The 18997-nt window shown below is 48.7% G+C and overlaps 1 protein-coding gene across 1 annotated transcript; it reads right to left on the bottom strand.

Moving 5' to 3' along the window:
- Positions 1-1851: 1851 nt before the first annotated feature.
- LOC132582308 (histamine H3 receptor-like) lies at positions 1852-17802 on the bottom strand. Its single transcript, XM_060253844.1, has 3 exons — positions 17526-17802; positions 10874-11040; positions 1852-2736 (listed from the first exon to the last, which is right to left on the bottom strand). The coding sequence occupies exons 1-3, from the start codon at positions 17800-17802 to the stop codon at positions 1852-1854; spliced, it is 1329 nt and encodes a 442-aa protein (XP_060109827.1).
- Between the last annotated feature and the right edge of the window lie 1195 nt (positions 17803-18997).

Here is an 18997-nt window from a genome sequence, read left to right as displayed (position 1 = left end):
ATGGTAGACTGGCAACTCTTGTGCGGAAGTCATCTTATAATGTTATGCTGGTGTTGCAGGTATTATATGATGGTGCACACTTTGGGGAGTGGAGTTTTGGATGCAAAAGGAGGCTATCCTCTGATGACCTGCCTGTATTTCTAGGAAACACAGACTTAACTGGATTTCCAGTAGAGCAAACTGGAGTCAGAGACTTCCTCCATATGCATTGAAGAGTCATGGGTTTCCCCCCATATGCAATGAGACAACTGGCTGAACATTGGCTGTTTTCTTGCCTAGGCTAGACTTTTTCTCCATCTTGCTCCTGGAGGGGAAAGTGTGTAATGGCTGGGCAATCAGGCCCTATCTTTCTTCGGAGAAACTATCCTCTAGGACAGCGGTGTCAAACTCATTTGTTATGAGACCCTAATCTGACATAAGTGAGACCTTGTCAGGCCGGGCCATGTTGGACCGGGCCTTCAATTGCTTCAGACCAACACAGCTGCCCACTTGGATTTATTTAAGATTAGGTAGCGGAGATATAAACTTTATAAAGGACACAGACAAATACAATTAACAATTTTTTTTAAAAAAAACAAACCCTTAAAACATGCTTAAAACATTAGCACTCATTGGTCTTAGAGGTGCTTTCTTTGTAGCTCTCCCATGGGATCCAGGGAACTGGGCAAAGGAAACTCTGGCTCTTTCCTTCCTTCTCCAGGGGATGAGGAAGGGGAGAAGCCTCAGCCAATAGAAGAAAGAGAGGCTTGGCTCAGTAGCTCTGCTGTGCGATTGAGCGAGCCTGGCAAAGCAAGCTATCCCTCCTCCCCTTCCTCCCCAAGGAAGGAGCCTTAGCCAATGGAGAAAATAGAGGCGTTGCTCTGTAGCTCCCGTGCAATTGAGCAAGCCTTGCAAAGCAAGCTGTGATGCAGAAGGAAGCAAGAGAGAGGGAGAAGGAAGCAGATGACAGCCAGTTGCTTGTGGGCCTGATAAGGAGCCCTCCGGGGGCCTGATTTGGCCCTTGGGCCGCATGCTTGACACTCCTGCTCTAGGACTCGTGGCACAGACTGCAAAGGAGACATATAAATATAGTGGGAGCTTCACATTTTGAGTGTGTGTGAAAGTGGAAATTGTGCTGGACTGCATGTGGGGAGCTGTTGCATCAGTAGGCTTGAGCTGTGAAATGGTAGTTTTTGTTACGTAACCCAGTTCTGCATGGTGGAAGGTGAACCGCCACACTGAAAGGAATAGAGAAGTCCTTGGAAACACACTGGAAGTTCGCACATATCCGGAATGCCAAGTAGACGTCCCTTCCGTTCCTAACTTTGTATGCTACAAAGTGGATAGAATGTAGAATTTCCAAATCCTTAAGAGTAATCTTTACAAGAAACCCTGGGGTTTTTTTTTGCAATAATCCCCCTCCAGCAAGGAAATATAGATAAGGCTCATTTGGAAAAGACTGTGCTGACGGTTCTTAAGACTCCTGTTTGGACAACCAAGGAGTTTCTGACAATTCCAAGCTCTGTAAATAGTCTTAGGTTTCCAAACTGAACGGAGCTCAGGAGCTGTCAAAATGAAGACACATTTGGATCTCCTGTGTGGGTCTGGACCACCCAGTTATCAAAGTGTACACTTGCAGTGCCAGGCATAGGTTGCAAAGTCTTGTGTTTTAAAGCAGTGCGGGCGATGCACATTTTTGCAACACAATCTAAAAACTCATGGAAAAGAGTTCTCTGTAGATTTTATATGTTTCAGAGTAGAATGTCTGAAGGCTGCTTTTAACGTGGACAGATCTTCAGTCAGGCTGGAGTCCCTAGCCAGTATTCATTTTGACAAGACTATTGTAAAGCTCACTGTCTCGCTGTATAATTCTCACGTAAACATATTTGGGTGAATTTTAGCCTTCCCAGGGCACAACAGTTTAAAAAAAGCCTTTCTGAAGCTCATGTGGCACAACGGGTACAAGACGGGGTTAATGGCGGAATTCAGCCACAGGAGCCAAAACGACGCCTCGTAGAGAGAGTGGTGGATGCATCGGCCATGGCAAGCCGCTCGGATAATCATCAGGAGTGTGTAGGGTGCCCAACACAAGCCAAAAACGCAGACAATGATGGCTAAGGATTTGGCTACCCTTTTATCCCGGGAAAGTCGGAACCGACTAGCCATGGTGTTAGCAACATCCGTCTTCTTGGTGGCGCTGGAAATGCTCTCGAGAGCTTTGTAGAAACTGTCCCATGGTGACTTTGTCTGGATGTCGACTTGTAAAGGTGGGAGGTCTTGAGTGATGTTAAAGTCTACAGATGGCCTTTCCAAATTGTGCTCATCAAGCCCGGAGACTGCTGGCCTGGCCGGTGAGAGACTGTTGGCCCTCCTCTGGCTTCTTTTCCTGTTTGGTTTCACGAAAAAGACGGTGTGTTCTCGTTTTTTCCCTTGAAAGCGCAGTTCGCCGTCCTTTCGGCCTGGTGGGAGGCTCCCCACTCGGATGGGCGTCCGCTTCCTGATGTTGAAGTAGATGCTCAAGTTGAAGTAGGTGACACTGATGAAGGGGGTGAAGAACTCAATGGTGGAGGCGATCATGAGGAAGTACCAGTTGTAGAAGAACTCTGCGTAGCACTCTTTTTCAGGAAGGATGCTGCGTTGGGCAATGTACTCCCAGCTGATGATGGCAGGGCCATAGAGGAGGAACGCTGCCACCCACACCATCACCATTTTTACCACGGTGTTCCTGGTCATCCCCTTCTGAGCTCGGTAACTGACCTAGAAGAAAAGACAGGGGAAAAAAAAACCTCAGGCATTTGGATAGCAGAGGCCTAAGTTATCCCACAGTGGGCATGCCAAGAGAGGTGCCGTATTGCTTGCCACTCCGGAGACCAACATGGTTATCAGGGTTAAAGCATTTGAAGATCAAAGTTCCCTTCATCAGATGAATGAGACACCAAACTAAAGCAATCAGGCTTACAAGCAACCGTGAAATTAACACCGATAATAGAATGGCACTTACCCAGAAACTTACAGAACAAGACTGGAAAACACTCTTAATGGATATTAAGCAGACATGCTCGCCAATTCATTTAGGGATTCAGTTTTCAGCAAAATTTGAACAACCTTTCTATGTGTTGACTATCCCCAAATTAAGAAGAGCATATATATGATCGCCCATTATAATGCACTTCCAGCTGTGCAGATGAAGGGCCATATCCTGGGTATCCCTGCAACTCAGCACTGTTGATTCTCTTGCATAGGGCTTTTTTTTGTAGCAAGAACTTCTTTGCATATTAGGCCACACCCCTCTGGTGTAGCCAGTCCTCCTGGAGCTTACAGTAGGTCCTGTAATAAGAGCAGGGCTCATTTTCTAGCAGGAGCTCCTCTGCATATTAGGCCATGCTCCCCTGATGTAGTCAATCCTCCAAGAACTTACAAGGCTCTTTTTTGTAAGTTCTTGAAGGATTGGCTACATCAGGGGGGCATGGCCTAATATGCAGAGGAGCTCCTGCTAGAAGAAGAGCCCTGAATAAGAGCCCCACAAGCTCTTGGACGACTGGCTACATCAGGAGGGCGTGGCCTAATATGCAAAGGAGTTCCTGCTGCAAAAAAAGCCCTGCTCTTGCATATATCTTTTTTTATTGCCCTAAATTTAAAACAGGAAGAGAACATTTTCTGACATTATCAAAATGTTCACCCTTTTCTGAACCCACAAGACTGAGACTCTTGTTAAATAGCCTGTCATGACTGTATAGTAGATGTGGCAAATTTCTGTTTTACTGTAATTTTAAATTTGTAATTTTACGGGTGTATGGCTTATGAGATCTTAAACCTAATAAATGGTTGAGTTCCCTTCATTGGACATTATCACGTATGGCAAAGGGAGCTTTCACTCTTGAAAGCTTAGACTTTGATAATATTGTAGGGCTCTAAGCAGGGCCTAGACTGTCCGGCACCCTTGGCAAGGCCAGGGGTGGAATTCTAGCAGGAGCTCTTTTTGCATATTAGGCCACACACCCCTGTTGTAGCCAATCCTCCTGCAGCTTTCAAGGCTCTTTTTTGTAAGCTCTTGGAGGATTGGCCACATCGGGGGGGGGGGGGTGACCTAATATGCAAAGGAGATCCTGCTAGAATTCCACCCCTGGGCAAGGGTAACTTCTGGTGCCCCCCATCACTAAGTCATATGGGGGGGGTGCCCAATTTTGCGCCCTCAGAATGTTGGCGCCCTAGGCAATTGCCTAGTTTGCCCAGCGGCAGGGCCAGCCCTGGCTCTAAGGTGCTCCTGGACTCGAATCTAGGGCTTCTACTGCAGATCGGCACACCTACTCTCTGAAAGTATTTAATCATATTTACGGAAATAATTTTTGCCAATCTTTCTCCTGAAATAGCACAAGGAAGCATATATATATATATGATGAATCACCCCTTTCGGAACTGAAAGGCAACTGAGAGTAGCTGAACCAAAATAGATGATGGCTGACAAATACTAAAAAATAATAAACACTAACAGGCAGCAGCAGGGAAACAAGATTACAGCGTGACACAAATCAATTCAGTTCACTTATCAGTTCGCAGAATAACACTATTTCTGCAGCTCTGCACAAATGAAGGGGCATAATCAGAAGAGCCCTGGGTGGCCCACGCTAGCCTGATCTTTTCAGATCTCGGTAACTAAGAAAGGTTGGCTCTGGATAGGACTGGGATGAAGACAAAGAGTTGGTTTTACTACACTATGTGAAGGAATCTCAGAGTGGCTTACCCTTCCCTTCCTTTTCTCACAACAGACACCTTGTGAGGTTGGTGGGGCTGAGAGAGTTCGGAGAGAACCATGACTGATCTGAGGTTACACAGCTGGATTTATGTGGAGGAGGAGTGGGGAATCAGACCCGGTTAAGAACATAAGAGAAGCCATGTTGGATCAGGCCAATGGCCCATCCAGTCCAACACTCTGTGTCACACAGTGGCCAAAAAAAACAGGGGCCATCAAAAGGTCCATCAGTGAGGCCAGGACACTGTACCCCCCTAAGCACCAAGAATACAGAGCATCACTGCCCAAGACAGAGAGTTCCAACAGTATGCTGTGGCTAACAGCCACTGATGGACCTCTGCTTCATGTGTTTATCCAATCCCCTCTTGAAGCTGCCTATGCCTGTAGCTGTCGCCACCTCCTGTGGCAGTGAATTCCATGTGTTAATCACCCTTTGCCTGAAGAAATACTTCGTTTTATCTAACCCAACTGCTCAGCAATTCCATTGAATGTCCATGAGTTCTTGCATTGTGAGAAAGGGAGAAAAGTTCTTCTTTCTCTACCTTTTCTATCCCATGCATAATCAGTTCTCCAGATTAGAGTCCCCTGCCCTTAACCACTGCACCGAACTGGCTTTCAGTGGAAAACCACCAGGGTTGCTATGTAGGGTTGCTATGCAGAAACAAGCAATGGCAAACACCTCTGAATATCTCTTGCCTTGAAAACCCTACGGGGTTGCCATAAGTTGGCTGACGGCACTTCTCACCACCAATGAGAAGAGCCATGCTGCATCATGCCAGTGAACCATCTAGTCCAGCATCTTGTTTCATGGAGCAACTCCTCAGCAACCTTGGCTGCTGCCTTGTAGAAGGGTATTCAGAGGCTTGCTGACTTCATGTCTAGCAGCCATTAACAGACCTCTTCTCCATGCATCTGTTTCACCTCCTTTTCAAGCCAATGATGCTTGTGGTCATTGCTCCCTCCACTGGCAGTGAAGCGTACACTTTAGTTATGCGTGTGAAGTGCTGTCAAGTCAGAGCTGACTTATGGCAACCCCAGCAAATGGCTTTCAAGGAAAGTGAGAAGCAGAGGGAGCTGGCCATTGCCTTCCTCTGCAGAGCCTTCCTTGATTGTCCCCCATCCAGGAGCTGACCCCTGCAAGGGGCTTTTCAGGGCAAGTGAGAAGAAGCAGAGGTGGTTGGCCATGGCCTCCCTCTGCAGAGTCTTCCTTGGTGGTCTCTCCCATCCAAGAACTGACCCCAGCAAGAGGCTTTCAAGGCAAGTGAAGAACAGAGGTGGTTGGCCATTGCCTCCCTCTGCAGATCACAGGAATGCTGAATTCCTTGATCACAGGAATGCTGAGGCTCTACAAGTCAGTGCATGAGATGGGAATCAGCCCACGAATGCACACATCTTCAATAAATCAGGTTTGTTTCTGCAGCAGCAGATTAACACAGTCACTCCCCACCCCTGCGGAATCTCTAGTCTTGAGTAGCTGAAGGGAGAAAGATAGACTTATTGAGGCTGGCTGGGTATGGCTGGAAGGGTGGAAAAAACCATCACAGGAGGCTTAGAGTAGGAGGCAGCATGGGCTGTTGACAGGTATGGAATGACGACAGGTGTGCTTTGAAAAGTGTGGGCCCAGGAAGTCCCAGCGTTGATGGCAGATGTGTGGAGAGGTGGGTTTCATGCTATGTTTAATTAGCTGCCTGGTTTCTTTAGCCGCAGGTGACAGCTCCGACACATTCAAGCAGGCTCTTGAAAATCCAGCGCATCTCTTCCTTCCTTAAGTGACTTCTTGGAGCTCTCTTTGTGCCCAAACCCTAATTGCGTGTGGGCAACAGCGAAGCACTTAATGGAGTGCCCAGCAACTTTTTGTTCTGATCTGATGCCTCTGTCGTGGAGCCGGTGTCTGTGAATGGGGAGTGTTGACGAATTTCCCCCAGCAATATCAAAGCTGCTCTGCATGTCTCTGGTTATCATAGAGGCTGTGTGCATTGAAAGGGAAAATGGAGCGGCGCTGTGAATCAAAGCACGGGGGGAAAGAAGAGAAATATAATAAAGGAAGCTGCTTTTGTGGAAGACAGCTGAACAAACTTGTCGGCTCAGTAGTCTAAAACGAAGTTGGCATCTGTGGAAACTATTATGGAGACTATTGATCTCATTACCAGAAGTAACTGCCTTTCCCATTCAGGTATTCCATTCAGATTCATCAATAGAAGGAAGTGGTCACACCCAGCTCGAATTGCGCATTCTACCTTTGTCATGACTATTGCAACTGCTTTGCATTATAGGGCACTCAGTTCCTGCATCCCCTCCCCTCCCACCCCTTACCATCTGTATATCTCTGGCCAGTTTCTACATACCCTCCATGCATCTGATGAAGAGAGCTGTGTTTCTTGAAAGCTTATGCTACAATAAAATTCGTTAGTCTTCAAGGTGCTACTGGACAAGGGATGTCAAGTCCAATTCAAGAAACATCTGTGGACTTTCAGGTGGAGCCAGACTTCAGGGGCGGAGCCAGGAGACATTGGGGTGGAGCCAGGAGCAAGGCTGTGACAAGCATAAATGAATTCCAAGGGGAGTTCTGGCCATCGCTTTTAAAGGGACCACACACTTTTTAAATGCCTTCCCTCCATTGGAAATAATGAAGGATAGGGGCACCTTCTTTTGGGGCTCATAGAGTTGGACCCCCTGGTCCAATCCTATTGAAACTTGGAGGGCATCTTGAGGAGAGTCATCGGACACTATGCTGAAAATTTGGTGCCTCTACTTCAAAAAGAGCCCTTCCAGAGCCCCAGATACCCACAGATCAATTCTCTATTATACCCTATGGGAATCGGTCTCCATAGGGAGTAATGTAGTGCCCAGCAGATATTTCCCTCCCCCGCCTCACTTTCTGATAAACCTGAAGCGGAGAGAGGGCCTCCAAACCGGGGGATCCCTTGTCCCCACCTGGGGATTGGCAACCCTGTAGTACTGGACTCTTTACTGTTTTGCAGGAACAGACTAACTCCTGTGGATCTAAGACTGTGGACATTTTGTTTTTCCCTCCTTGGAGTTCCCTAATGGTCATCCAAACCACTTGGGTGCTAATGAAATTGGTGGTGGGGAAGCAATAATTTTGTAATGGTACTGGCAATGGCCCTTGACCTGGATAGCCCAGGCTAACCCGATCTCATCAGATCTCAGAAGCCAGGCACAGTCAATCATGGTTAGCAGGGGGTTTTTTTTGTAGCACGGACTCCTTTGCATATGAGGCCACATACTCCCTGATGTAGCCAATCCTCCAAGAGCTTACAGGGCTCTCAGTACAGGGCCTACTGTAAACTCCAGGAGGATTGGCTACATCAGGGGAGGGTGCGCCTAATATGCAAAGGAGTCCCTGCTACAAAAAAAGCCCTGTTGACCATGATCAACTTTGCCTGGCTTCTGAGATCGGGTTAGCCTGGGCTATCCAGGTCAAGGGCCATCAGCCCCCACTCTGTGGAATGCCCTCCCCAAAAACATCAGGAACTGAGACCTGCCACAGTTCCGCAGGGCCTGTAAGACTGAATTATTCAAACTCGCCTTCAACGGTAAGGGGGAGGTGGCTATTACCTTACAGCACTGACAATCTCATTGAATGAATAGAGTGGAAACGATAAACTTGCCATCTTGGACTTTTAACGAACGGATTGATGATTGTTCATATATATGGAAACGTTTTATTATATATTTTATTTTTTTAATATGCCATGTTTGTTAATTGTTAATGTTTCTTAATGGTTGTTAGCTGCCCTGAGCCAGTTAGGGGAGGGTGGGATATAAATCTGAAAAACAAATCAATAAAGAGCCCTGCTGGTTAGTATTTGGGATGGGAGACTAAGAAAGAACTCCGGGGTTGTGATGCAGGGGCAGGCAATGGGAAGCTACCTCTGAAGTGTCTCTTGCCTTGAAAACCCCACAGGGTTGCCTTGGGTCAGCTATGACTTGATAAAGGTCAAGGTAGTCCCCTGTGCAATCACCAGTCATTTTCAACCCTGGGGTAATAATAATAATAATTTCTTATTTCTATCCCGCCCTCCCCGCCGGAGCAGGCTCAGGGCGGCTCACAATATAAAATACACATTACATCAATTATACTTATAAAAACATAGTTAAAACAATTACAAATGATTAAAATTAGCATAACAATAAGGCGTTAACAATAAAGCGTTATAAACAGGTTATCAGTGAGTTTCAAAGAATAAAAGCATTTTTCAGCAGCCTCTAGCTTTGTCACTAGTTTTGTCACTAGTTGAAGGCCATCTTGAAAAGGTGGGTCTTACAGGCCCTACGGAATCCATCTAAACATCGTAGGGCCCTCACCTCCTCAGGGAGTTGATTCCACAGTAGTGGAGCGGTGATAGAGAAGGCCCGGTCCCGGGTGGCCTTCAGTCTGGCCTCCCTTGGCCCAGGGACATTCAACTGGTTTTTCCTGGATGACCTCAGTGCCCTCTGGGGCTCATATGGGGAAAGACGGTCCCTCAGGTAGGTAGGTCCTCGGCCATATAGGGCTTTAAAGGTGATAACCAGCACCTTGTAGCGAACTCGGTATGCCACTGGCAGCCAGTGCAGCCCGCGCAGCCCCGGCTGTATGTGCTCCCACCTTGGGAGCCCCAACAACAGCCTAGCCGCCGCGTTCTGCACCAGCTGCAGCCGCCGAATTCGGCACAAGGGCAGCCCCATGTAGAGGGCGTTGCAGTAGTCCAGTCTCGAGGTGACCATAGCATGGATCACCATTGCTAGGTCACGGTGCTCCAGGAAGGGGGCCAACTGCTTCGCCCGTCGAAGATGAAAGAACGCGGACTTGGCAGCGGCCGCTATCTGTGCCTCCATCGATAATGAAGGCTCCAGAAGAACCCCCAGGCTCTTGACCTTGTGTGCCGCTTTAAGCTGCACACCGTCGAGGACCGGCAAGGGGATTTCCCTTCCCAGGGCACCACGACCCAGGCACAGGACCTCTGTCTTCGTTGGATTCAACTTCAGCCCGCTTAGTCTGAGCCAACCTGCCACGGCTTGCAATGCTAGGTCCAGGCTTTCTGGGACGAAGCCAGGCCGGCCATCCATTAGTAGATAGAGCTGGGTGTCATCGGCGTATTGATGGCACCCAAGCCCAAACCTCCGGACAATCTGGGCAAGGGGGCGCATATAGATGTTAAATAACATCGGGTGACGTTTATCGTTTTCAGACACAGCTAACCTCGCAGTCACAATCCTGTTCCCTCCGCAGCGTCCGTTCAGATTTCGCACCATCTGCACCGGAGTTACAGGAAGTGCTGCAGCTTTTGCGTAGCAAACATAAACCGCTAAAACCCAGTTTACGTTTGCTATGCAGAAGCTGCGGCACTTCCTGTAACTCCAGCGCAGATGGTGGGAAATCCGACTGGACACTGTGGAGGAAACAGGATTGTGACTGCGAGGTAAGCTGTGTGCGAAAATGGTAGTTGCTTTCACAATGTTTTCATGGCAGACTTTTTACAGGGTGGTTTGCCATTGCCTTCCCCAGTCATCTACACTTTCCCCCCAGCAAGCTGGGGACTCATTTTACCGACCTCGGAAGGATGGAAGACTGAGTCAACCTGAAGCCGGCTACCTGAACCCAGCTTCCACTGAGATCGAACTCAGGTCGTGAGCAGAGGGCTCCGACTGCAGTACTGCAGCTTTACCACTCTGCGCCATGGGGCTTGATAGCAAAACTTTAAAAAGGCCATGGACTCTTGACCTGGGTAGTCCAGGCAAGCCTGATCTCTTTGGATCTTGGAGGCTGAGTGCTGTTTACCCTAGTCAGTATTTGGATGGGAGACCTCCAAGGAAGTCCAGAGTTGCTACACAGGGCAGGCAATGGCAAACCCTGCTGTGTTCATCTCTTGCCTGGAAAACTCTACAAAATCAGTGGAGATCTGATAGAATTAAAAGAAAATAGGCGACAGTCCGAGGATCCACAGAATGTTAATAATTGGATGAATGATACAGCGTTGGCATCAATGAAGAAGAAAACATATGCCGGGTATTCTCTTAGTAGCCATGCAATGGATGGATGCCTGCTGCCCTTTCATTGAACACATGATCAGACCTTGCTGGAAATCGTGTAAGAGGCCTTGGTGTCAGACGTATGGTTCAACAGGCAGTAAATTCTCTTACCGCTTTCGTGACCGAGATGAACCTGTCGAAGCTGATCAAGACAATGTTGAAGACCGAAGCCGTGCACACCAGGTAATCCACCACCAGCCAGAGCTTGCACAAGCCTTTCCCAAACTTCCATTCCCCCGTCAGGATGTAAGGGATGTAGAGGGGAATGCAAAATCCACCTGTAGACACAGAACAGACCAATTGCCATCAGTCCAGCTGTCCCAACCCTCTGCCTGGTTTGGATAATGAAGGCATTTTCATGCATGCCATTTCTCTTCTACAGACACAAGCTCAGGGTTCTTATAGTTTCGTGTCCTCTGCCAAAATGTGCACAAATGTTTAATCTAAACCATGCCCTGTGAACTGGGATAGATACCTCAAGGAGTGCCAGTTTGGTGCAGTGGTTAAGTGCGCGGACTCTTATCTGGGAGAACCGGATTTGATTCCCCACTCCTCCACTTGCAGCTGCTGGAATGGCCTTGGGTCAACCATAACTCTCACAAGAGTTGTCCTTGAGAGGGCAGCTTCTGGGAGAGCTCTCTCAGCCCCACCTACCTCACAGGGTGTCTGTTGTGGGGGAGGAAGGTCAAGGAGATTGTAAGCCACTTTGGGACTGATTCAGAGAGAAGGGTGGGGTATAAATCTACGGTCTTCTTTAAACTCATATCTGAGCTAGAGCGAGGAATTTAGCAAGTGGAGCTGCTCTTGTTAAAAGACAGGGTAAAAAAAATCCACCAAAATTAAAATAGAAACCGCTCTATGGTGCTCTTTGTATATGGCTTCTTCATTTATATGACAGTCCCAATCTTTGGGGGGGAAGGGAAAGTCCCTAAAACAGGATACATATAAACATTATGTGTGCGTGCGTGCATGCATGCAGGGCTTTTTTTGTAGCAGGAACTCCTTTGAATATTAGGCCACACCCCTGGATGTAGCCAATCCTCCAAGAGCTTACAGGGTTCTTGTTCAAAAGACCCTCAAAAGACCATCTAGATCAGGAGTGTCAAACATGCAGCCTAAGGGCCAAATCCGTCCCCCAGAGGGCTCCTATCAGGCCGCTGAGCAACTCGCTCTTGTCTGCTTCCTTCTGCCTCTCTCTTGCTTCCTTCTGCATCTCAGCTTGCTTTGCAAGGCTCGCTCAATCGCACTGGAGCTACAGAGCAAAACTTCAATTTTCTCCATTGGTTGAGGCTCCTCCCCCTTCTGGTCCTCTGGGGAGGAAGGGAAAGAGCCAGAGCTTCCTATGCCCAGTTCTCTGGATCCCATGGGAGAGATGCAAAGAAAGCACCTTTAAGACCAACAAGTGCTAATGTTTTAAGCATGTTTTATTTTAAGGTTTTTAAAAAATCTTTAGTCATGTTTATGTCCATTAGAAAGTTTATATCTCTGCTACCTATTCTTAAATAGGTACACACATGGCCTGGCCTGACACGACTCAGCCCAGCCCGACAAAGTCTCATTTGTGTCAGATCCGGTCCTCATAATAAATGAGTTTGACACCCCTGGTTAGATTTCAGGCCAGTAGCCCTTCCGGAAATCGACAGGTTTTCCTGACTTTAAAGCATCAGAGCTCCCTTCGTCTGAGTCAAGCGGGAACGGTGATTTTGTTGGCCTTCGAAGGCGCTGCTGGGATCGACTCTAGCCGTTCTTCTGCAGAACAACACGGCTGCCTGCTGAAACGACCCCAGGGAGCCTCTCTCACCCCAGGATTTCATATTACGTTTGCTCAGATGCCGCAACCAGCTGGAGGCTTTCACGTTTTGCCCAGAAGGTGAGCGACCAGCTCCAGGCTGAGCAAACCCGAACGGCAGAAGGCCTTCCTGCGCCCGGATATTGCAATCCATTTAGATTGCCAGAGAAAACACAAGGCAGCTTTTAAGCACTTTGTCATCCGCCTGAAGCCATTTAAGCTTAACATTGTCACCCACCGAGGGTGCCCGCGGACATGAATAATATTTTCTGCTGTTGATCATTTATATAATATTCTCCCCCCTCCCCCAATGCTTCTCCCTCTTATTTGTCCTCACAATACTCTGGTGAGGGAAGGCACTATTCATGAGGAAGTGATGCTGAATGAGATAAGCCCCCTTGAAATACCATCTCTGCCTCAACTAGCTTTCCAGCGCAACTATTACTTTATAAGGGCTTTCTTCCCCGGTGTGGCCACAAAGTAGCTGACGTTGTTCTCCTCACCTTTGTTGTTCTCCTCACATATGAACATATGAAGCTGCCTTATACTGAATCAGACCTTTGGTCCATCAAAGTCAGTATTGCCAGTCTGAGAAGACAATACTGACTTTGATGGACCAAAGGTCTGATGCAGTATAAGGCAGCTTCATATGTTCATATGTTCACCTCTGTTTTTTCTTCACGACAACCCTGTGAAGCAGGTTAGACTGAGAATGCATGACTGGCTTACAGTCACCCAGCGAGCTTCTATGGCAGAGCAGGGATTCAAACCTGGATTTCCTGGATCCTAGTCTGATGCTTTCACCACTACACTGTGCTGGCTCTTCACACTAGCTTGGATAGGATGTCCATTTGAAGACATGATGCTGCCTTATACTCAGGGCTCTTTTTGTAGCAGGAACTCCTTTGCATATTAGGCCACACGCCCCTGACGTAGCCAATCCTCCTGGAGATTACTGTAGGCCCTGCACTAAGAGCCCTGTAAGCTCTTGGAGGATTGGCTACATCAGGAGTCTGTGGCCTAATATGCAAAGGAGTTCCTGCTAAAAGGAAAAAGCCCTGGGTTCTGTTTAGAAGAGACTTCCTTCCTGCATGTGGCAGGAAGAGGAATGCCACTTCTAAGACAGGACCTCACCACCCATCAACTTCCAAAAATAATTAAACCTTTAAAAAAATCTATCAACCCATGAAAATATTCCCATCAATTAATTGGCTAAATGTTGAATCCTAATTAAGGTCAATGACACTGGTCTAAAGTCATATGATCAGGGCTTTTTTTGGTAGCAGGAACTCCTTTGCATATTAGGTCACACATCTCTGATGTAGCCAATCTTCCAAGGCTTACAGGCAGGGGTGGCCCGAAGCCCCATGGTGCCCTAGGCAGACTTGCTGCCTAGCACCCCCCCCCCCCCCCCGGCAGGTCACTTTCAATGCCGGAACCGGCTCTAGTGCCACGTTCTGGCTCTCCAAAGCCCTCCCCTCCCCAGCCAAACACTTGAATCGTGGGTAAAACCGCATCGTGTCACGTTCTCCGGGTGCAGGCAGGCAGGAGTCCAAAGCCAGTCCAAGGTCAAAGTCCAGGAAGTCAAGCAGGAGCCAAGTCACCAATGCAGACTCACAAACTGGAATCAGAAGTCAATGTCCAAAAGCCAAAAGGTCAGAGTGCCAAGGAAATCAAGCAGGTCAGGATCAGGAATCAGGAAGGAGAGTGGATGCAAGCCAGAGAAAAGACTTGTTGCTTCCACAAGGTTACCAGGTCCTGAGTGGGAGCTATATAGAAGTCTCAGTCAGCCTGCTCCCTGGGTGGCAGTGACTCAGCTAGAACTCAGGGCTGAGAGATCTGAAGCATCAGCGTGCCTCATGTCTTTGCTCTGAAAGTTCTTTCTGGTACCTGTTTCGAACTCTTGAGATGGGAGGAGGAGAGTTTGGAGGAGATTGATCATCAACAGCTGACACTGGTGCCTGGAGAGTGATTGATGGGTCAGCTGCTGTTTGTTCAGCTGAGGAACTGGCTGGCTACTCTTCCAGGTCTGTTAACCCTTCCAGCTCCTCCTCGTCAGGGCTCATGACACGCCGTGGGGCCAGGACGCGCTCAATGTATCTCAGGAACAGCGTCCTGACAGGGCGACCCCCACTGCCCCTGACTCCTCCCCTCCCCACTTCCTGGATGGGAGAGGAGGCAGCGGGGGTTGCCCTTTCAGAACACTGTTCCTGAGAAATGGTGAGTGCGTCCCAGCTCCGCGTTGCGGTTTTACCCATGATTCAAGTGTTTGGCCGGGGAGGGGAGGGCTTTAGAGAGCCGGTACATGGCACTAGAGCTAGTGGGAAAGGGTTCAAAGGGAGGGAGGAGGAGGAGGGGGGAGGCTTGAGGGTGCACAGCCGCGGGGGTGATAGGCGAAGGGAGGGAAGGGAATGGAGGGGTGGGCAGTGGTGGCGGTGGGGGGCAAGGGAGGCAGGCAAACTAGGTGCTTGCCTGGGGCACCAGGAGGGGGTGTGTGCAGAGCCCGATTTGGCGACCCCACCCTCCTGGTGCCCTAAGCAACCACCTAGTTTGCCTAGCAGGAGAGCCGGTCCTGCTTACAGGGCTCTTAGTACAGGACCTACTGTATGCTCCAGGAGGATTGGCTACATCAAAGGGTGTGGCTTAATATGCAAAGGAATTCCTGCTACAAAAAAAGCCCTGCATATGGTAGAACTGTGGAAGATGCCCAGTTCATTCTTGGGCATGTCCAATGAAAAGCATGTCACATAGTATGTAAGTGGGAGAAGATTTCTCTGCCTGAGACTGTGGAAGGGTCTTCCAGCCAGAGTAGACTTCAGGGCTAGATGGACCGGCAGTCTGGCTTGCTATGAGATATATTTCCTTATACATGTATAAAGCCTCTGTTTTGTTTGCAGAAAGTTTGGGGTTCTATCTCTTGTATCTTCAGTAGTACATATGAAGCTGCCTTTTATAATGAATCCAATTATTGGTTTATTCAAGGTAAGTATTGTCCACTCTACTCTGACAGGCAGTAGCTCTTCACGGTCTTAAGCAGAGATCTTTCATACAGCCTGCTACCTGATCTTTTTAACTGGGCACATATACAAGAAGCTGCCTTATACTGAATCAAGCAGTTGGTCATCAAGTTCATTAATGTGTACTCAGACTGACAAAGGCTCTCCAGGGTCTCAGGCAGGGTCTTTCAGATCATCTACTATCTGTTCCGTTGAACTGAAGATGCTGGGAATCAAACCAGGGGCCTTTGACTGAGCCATAGCCCCTTCTCCTGAAGTTTGAACCTGGGACCTTTGGCATACAAGACACGCCCCCCCCCCCTCAGCACTCAGCAAATAATGCAGATGTGTGTTTGTCAGGAAACCCATGTTGCTAACTTACATTAAGTCTGATCATTAATCAAGATCAATATTGTCTGCTCTGACTTCTCTGTTGTCTGCTCTAGGATCTCAGGTGTGGGAGCTCAAATCTGGGAGCTCGAATCTGGGACTCTCTGCATGCAAGGCATATGCTCCACCATGGGCCCACCGTAAATGACACTCAGCAAAGAGGACCAATACTTGTTTTATAGAAAATGCATGGATCCTATATTGAGCCAGAAAACTGTCAAAACCAGTCTGCTGTACTCTGACCAGCGGTGGCACTCTGGAGTCTCAGACAGACGTCTTCTGCACCTCTTATTTATTTACTTATTTGTCAGTCTGTTTATTTTCATTTATATCCTGTCCTCCCTGCAAGCGGGCTCATTTTACAAAGCCATTAAAAACATCTAGCCCAAATCAATAGTTAAAACAAATTAAAAGGTGGGCACTGTGGTCAGTAAGTTTTAACAATCCCAAATAGCTGGAAGCAACTACTATCATCTACTATCAGAATTTTTAAAGTGGAGATGCCAGGGATTGAACTGGGAGCTTTCTGGCTGCCAAGCAAACGGTTTACCACAAAGCCACAGCCTGTCCCCTTTCAGGTTGCTGGTCATAAGAATATAAGAGGAGCCCTGCTGGATCAATCCATCTAGCCCCACATCTTGTTTTCTGCAGTAGCCCACCAGTTGCTCTGGAGAGGCTGTGGCTCATTGGTTGAGCATCTGCTTTACATACAGAATGTCCCCAGGTTCAAATCCCAGCATCTCCAGTTAAAAGTACCAGGTGGTAGGTGATGTGAAAGATCTTGCCTGAGACACTGAAGAGTAAACAATACTGAGCTAGCTCACAGATTTTTAGACTCCAGTTCATGCATTTCTGACTTAGCTCAGGAAGGATGACCCCAGAGCACACTAATTTAAGCAGTAGCTCACAACTTCAATGTCAGCAGCTCACCAAGTAGAATTTTTGCTCACACGACTCTGCAGCTTAGAGGGAACGTTCTGGATGGACCAGTGGTCTGATTAAATAGAAGACAGCTCCACGCATTGTTCTATTGTTGTTATATCACCCCACTTTTAAATGGCATATTTAAATTGTCATTTCATTATGAAGTTATCTGCCCTGAGCCCATTCCTGGGAAAGGGCGGGATACAAATTGACTAAACAAACAAACAAATAAACGCATTCAAACAGATCTCCAGAAAACCCTCTTCTCTGCCAGAAACCCTGGCCGGCTGCGGCCGGCTAGATTGGACAACTGCTGAGCTAGAGGAAAGATCCTCTTCTATGAGCTTCGAGCCTCTGCTCTTCTGGCAGTAGCTCCCCTACTCTGTTTCCCCACCAGTGTCCCCTTGAAGCTGAGTTAGCGTGAGCTAGCTCAAAGATTTGTAGCCTCCGGCTCACCCATTTTTGTCTTAGCTCAGGAAGGACGGCCCCGGAGCACACTAAGTCATGCAGCAGCTCACAACTTGAATGCCAGGAGCTCCCCAAGTCAAATCTTTGCTCGCAAGACTCTGCAGCTTAGAGGGAACCTCGCTCCCGACCCAAGTCGCGTCCCAAGGGAAGCGAGGTCTACCCGAATTCCTGGCGCCCCTGGGCAGTGCGGACTCACCCACAAGCAGATCCGCGAGGGCCAAGTTGAGGAAGAAGAAGTTGCCTTGCGTCCGCAGACTTTTGTCCACCACGAAGGCCAAGATGACCAAGGCGTTGCCCAGCACCGTGGACAGCACCACCAGCCCCATCAGCGCCGCCAGCAAGACCGAGACGGGCGCTGAGAACTGTCCGTGGTGCTGAAAGTGCTGCTCTTCGCCCGCCGCCGCGCAGTCGTTGCCCAGGAAGGCTGAAGTCCGGCTGGAGACATTGAAGCCCACCTCCAGCTCCTCGGACATCGCGGCAGGGACTGAGGAAGGGGCTCGGCGTCCAAGAGGTGTATGTTAGAGGAAGCGGAGGGTTTCTTAAAGAGGGTTTCTTTTATACAGGCTTCTCCATCCTTTCGCTGAGAACGGCCGGCGAAAGCCAAGCTGAGCTGTTGGGGAGTCGAGCTGCTGAAATGAGTCACCCCCCAGCCCCAGTCCCTGAACAACCTCCGCTCTCCTCTTGAGTAGGGGAGGGCAGGCTTTGGGGGGACCGGAGTGGGATCCAAAAGGGAGAGGGAGCCAGCGAGATCGACGGGAGAGAAAAATCACCCGGAGAAGACCCGGAGAGCTCTCCGTGCGGCATCCCCCTGCTCCCGGGAAGGGGGGAGGGGGGTGGGACTTGGTCCAACCCCTGGAGAGGTGTCCCGTTCCCCCAGAGGAACCGGCTTTCGGTCTCGATCCTTCTCGGAGCTCGCAAGCACGGCTTCCTGTAAAAGCTTTTTTTGTTGCCCAGCTTCTGAGAAATATATAGATATAGATATATATTTTCTGCCAGGTGCAAAAGTGATTCAGATTGTCCACTGAGAAAACGCCCCCAAATGTACCAGGAGGAACCATGCTGCTTTCTCAGTCAGCTGCTGGGGGTGGATGGAGAAAGAGGTGTGTTTGTGGAGGGTGTTGTTTCTGTGAAGTCTTTTGAAATGGGAAGGGGTGCGCTGTAGTGGTTAGGGGGAGGACGGAGAAAGCGTGGAGGTCTCCGAACACTCTTCTTGCTTTGAAGCCAGTGTGGTGTCTTATCAAGGAGAACCGGGTTTGATTCCCCACTCCTCCACTTGCAACTGCTGGAATGGCCTAGGGTCAGTTATAGCTCTTGCAGAGCTGTCCTTGAAAGGGTAGCTTTTGGGAGAGCTCTCTCAGCCCCCCCTACCTCACAGGGTGTCTGTTGTGTGTGTGTGGGGGGGAGGAAGGTGAAGGAGATTGTGAGCCGCTCTGAGACTCTAAGATTCAGATTGAAGAGCAGGGTATAAATCCAATATCATAATCTTCATCATCATCTCAGCCCAGCAGACACCACAAGATTGTTGTGAGGATAAAATGGAGGGGGCGGTGGTGGTTTTGGATGAAGAGCCCATGTGTGCTCCCGAAAGGTCCCTGGAGGAAGGAGGAGATAAAAATGTAATTAAAGAATCAAAAGCAGCTGTGTGAATAGCCTAATGGGAGATGTGCC

Source organism: Heteronotia binoei, chromosome 14, assembly GCF_032191835.1.
Source record: "Heteronotia binoei isolate CCM8104 ecotype False Entrance Well chromosome 14, APGP_CSIRO_Hbin_v1, whole genome shotgun sequence".
NCBI classification, from domain to species: Eukaryota; Metazoa; Chordata; class Lepidosauria; order Squamata; family Gekkonidae; genus Heteronotia; species Heteronotia binoei.
Note: the sequence above shows the minus strand (reverse complement) of the source record. Positions and strands in the feature narration are given on the sequence as shown.

Coding starts and splice junctions, on each gene's coding strand:
- LOC132582308 (XM_060253844.1), bottom strand. CDS start 17,802: ATGTCCGAGGAGCTGGAGGTGGGCTTCAATGTCTCCAGCCGGACTTCA. Junction 11,041..17,525: donor CCTCGCGGATCTGCTTGTGG/GTGAGTCCGCAC, acceptor CTGTGTCTACAG/GTGGATTTTGCATTCCCCTC. Junction 2,737..10,873: donor TCATCTCGGTCACGAAAGCG/GTAAGAGAATTT, acceptor CTTTTCTTCTAG/GTCAGTTACCGAGCTCAGAA.